The 2,789-nt window shown below is 62.6% G+C and overlaps 1 protein-coding gene across 1 annotated transcript; it reads right to left on the bottom strand.

Annotated features, from left to right (window-relative positions):
* Window positions 1–1,612: 1,612 nt before the first annotated feature.
* MRPS2 (mitochondrial ribosomal protein S2) lies at window positions 1,613–2,775 on the bottom strand. Its single transcript, XM_081810316.1, has one exon. The coding sequence runs from the start codon at window positions 2,694–2,696 to the stop codon at window positions 2,115–2,117; it is 582 nt and encodes a 193-aa protein (XP_081666442.1). The 5' UTR covers window positions 2,697–2,775; the 3' UTR covers window positions 1,613–2,114.
* Between the last annotated feature and the right edge of the window lie 14 nt (window positions 2,776–2,789).

Below are 2,789 nucleotides of genomic sequence, written 5' to 3'. Positions count from 1 at the left end.
CAGGGCCCACTCAGGTTCACGGTGGGGCTGATCTTTGGATAAAGGAGGGACAATTCACAACACAGAAACTGCAAAAATATTCCTGTCCGTGTCCTGAAGTGCAACAGAATATCAACAATTGGTTCGGATCATCTTACACGTATGTGAAGGGTGATTTTGTACCTGGCCAAGGCTGGGGCTGGACCGGGTGTGTGTGTGTTTGGTGTGTGTGTGTGGTGTGTGTGAAGGGAGCAGCCCGGACCCCTTGGGTTGAGATTATGGCCACGTAAGGGGCACAGCCGTTGTGGCACCCCAGGTCGTCAGTGTCCTGGATGGCGTCGGGGCAGGAGACCCTCCCGGCCCTCCCCGAGCCTGGTCCTGGAGCGCCCTCGTCCCCACACTCCCCCTGAGCTCCCTGGCCCTTGCTGCTGGCATGGCACTCATTCTCACCGTGGTCCTGAATCCAGGAGCCTGGCTCTCCCAGGCCCTTGCTCTGGTGGCTGTAACCAGCACCGTCATGACAGCAGCTGGTCAGGCCGCGTCCCTGCCCGGGCCCAGAGGAGTTCAGGTCTACGTGGCAGGTCAGGTACTGCAGCAGGGAAGGCGGGGAAGGGCTGGGGGCGACGCCCCCTGTGCTCACTGGGAGGCCTGTCCCCTGCCTCTCCCAGGCCTCGGGCACACTCACCGTCTCCTTTGGCTGCTTTGGGTTCTCCTGGGGTTCACTTCCAGGGTGGCAAGCTTGGAGGTCCCCTCCTGCCAGGGTCAGCCTTAGAGGTCAGTTTAGAAATGGCCTGGTGGCCTCCTTGATCTTCCCGGAGCGGCCCCACATTGTCTGTTCCAGAAGCCTGCACCTCGCCTTTGGGTCCCTATCGCCCTGAAGGTGTCTTGCTCCCTTGTGTATCCCCGTCCAGCTAGATATCCACTCAGCAGGGGCTCCCCTGCCTGCCCTGCTCTGCCCCCAGCGCCCCCAGGACCATAGCCGTGACCAGTAACAACTCCTGTCACCCCTGCTGGTCTCCAGCAGCCTTCCGTGTGCAGCTTCCAGGGGACCCTCAGGGGACAGAGGAGGTCCAGGGCCAGGCCGGCCATCAGTACAGTTCCCTTGGTGGTTGGGGGGGGGCGCCACTGCCCTGTACTCAGTCCCTAAACCAGGACAGGACGGGGCCGATCCCACATCCCACGTGTGTTCTGCCTCCCCCCATGTCGCTCACTGTCCAGCCCAGACCTGAGCGGCCCGGGGGCCAGCCTGGGATGCCCCTCCCTCCATGGCCTGCTTCTCAAGCCTGGTATGGCTTTCTGGCCCCCTCGGGCTCTTGGGGCCCCACGCAGGTCCCAGGACTCCCATTCACAGCATGGTTTTACATCGCGTTTGGATTTCAAGGGGTCTGGGCTCCTCACAGCCGGCCTCTCTGAAGCTCGGAGGGACGGAGGCCGAGCACCTCATTCCAGGAGCATGGGTGCTGCAGAGAAGGCCCCACAAATCCGTGTGTGCCACCAAGTGCCGAGTGGCTTGAGCACATGAAGCTTGAGAGTACTGTGGGCTCTGCGGGCCCCGTAGGGGTTTCACAAATGCCACATCCACGAGCAAAAGCACATAAGCCACACTGTGGAAGCCACAGGCCCCAGAGCCACATTTGTCCAAACGTAAGCTTTATTTTCTGTGGGAATCATGCGGTCCGCTTGGCCTGGCGTGTCCCAACCCAGATGGGATCCTCCAGGGGACTCGCCCTGTGGCCTCACGTGACAGAGCCCCAGAAACCGTGCCGTGGAGGAAGCAGCCCTGAAGTGGTGTAGGTTGGCAGGGACTGAAAAGCGAGAGGACAAAACTCAAGGTGTGAGGCTTTTCAGGCTCCGGGACAAGCGTGTTTCCCGACGGGTCCTCTCTGGACGGGCTGCCTGCTCTGTGTGCCCGCTGGGCCCCGTGGGTCTGAAGTGGGGCCCCGGGGCGGGGGGGCAGCTGCCAAGAACGGTCACCAAAAGCAGGGACCCAATCAATGCCTAGAACAATGGGGAACCTGCTAAAGACCACGGCCAGGAAGGGGAAGGGGCTCCCAGCTTAGGGGCAGGCTTGGCTGCTACTCTCCTTCGGGAGGGGAGTGGGTCCGTCGCCGGGAGGGACGCAGGTCCAGCCTAGCCTAGGCTCCCAGGGAAGGAGAGGCAGCCGACCCCTGACCCCTGGCCCCCGGCCCCTCTGGGCCCTGCAGTCGATACAGGGCCTCCATCTGCCTCCGCTTCTGCTTGGCCCGGTTGATGGTGGTCTGGAAGAGCCTGCAGAAGAGGTGGATGGATGGGGGCGAGTCATCGTTGCCGGGGATGGGGTAGGTGATGAGGCAGGGGTTGCAGTTGGTGTCCACGACGCCCACCGTGGGGATGTGCATCTTGGCCGCGTCTCTCACGGCCACGTGGGGCTCAAAGACGTTGTTGAGCGTGTGCAGGAAGATGATAAGGTCCGGCAGGCGGACCATGGGGCCCAAGAGGAGTGGGGCATTGGTCAGCAGGCCGCCCTTGAAGTAGCGGGTGTGGGCATACTCGCCACAGTTCCGGGCCGTGGTCTCAATCAGGTGTGAGAACTGCCGGTTGCGGCCCACAAACAAGATGATGCCCTTGCGATAGGCCACGTGGGCCATGAAGTTCAACGCCAGCTGCAGGTGCGCGGCCGTCTGTTCCAGGTCGATGATGTCCTGGCCGAGGCGGCTCCCAAAAATGTACGGCTCCATAAACCTGCCGGAGACCCCACCGAGGCAAGAGTGGGCAAAACGCACACGGCCAACCTCGGCCAGCAACCGCCGGGGCCCTCTGTGGACAGCCCT

This window comes from Leptonychotes weddellii, unplaced genomic scaffold, assembly GCF_054177405.1.
Source record: "Leptonychotes weddellii isolate Sample4059 unplaced genomic scaffold, ASM5417740v2 HiC_scaffold_22327, whole genome shotgun sequence".
Classification (NCBI taxonomy): domain Eukaryota; kingdom Metazoa; phylum Chordata; class Mammalia; order Carnivora; family Phocidae; genus Leptonychotes; species Leptonychotes weddellii.
Note: the sequence above shows the minus strand (reverse complement) of the source record. Positions and strands in the feature narration are given on the sequence as shown.

What these genes read in the sequence shown, in the direction of transcription:
- MRPS2 (XM_081810316.1), bottom strand. Translation starts at nt 2,696, where the DNA reads ATGGAGCCGTACATTTTTGGGAGCCGCCTCGGCCAGGACATCATCGAC.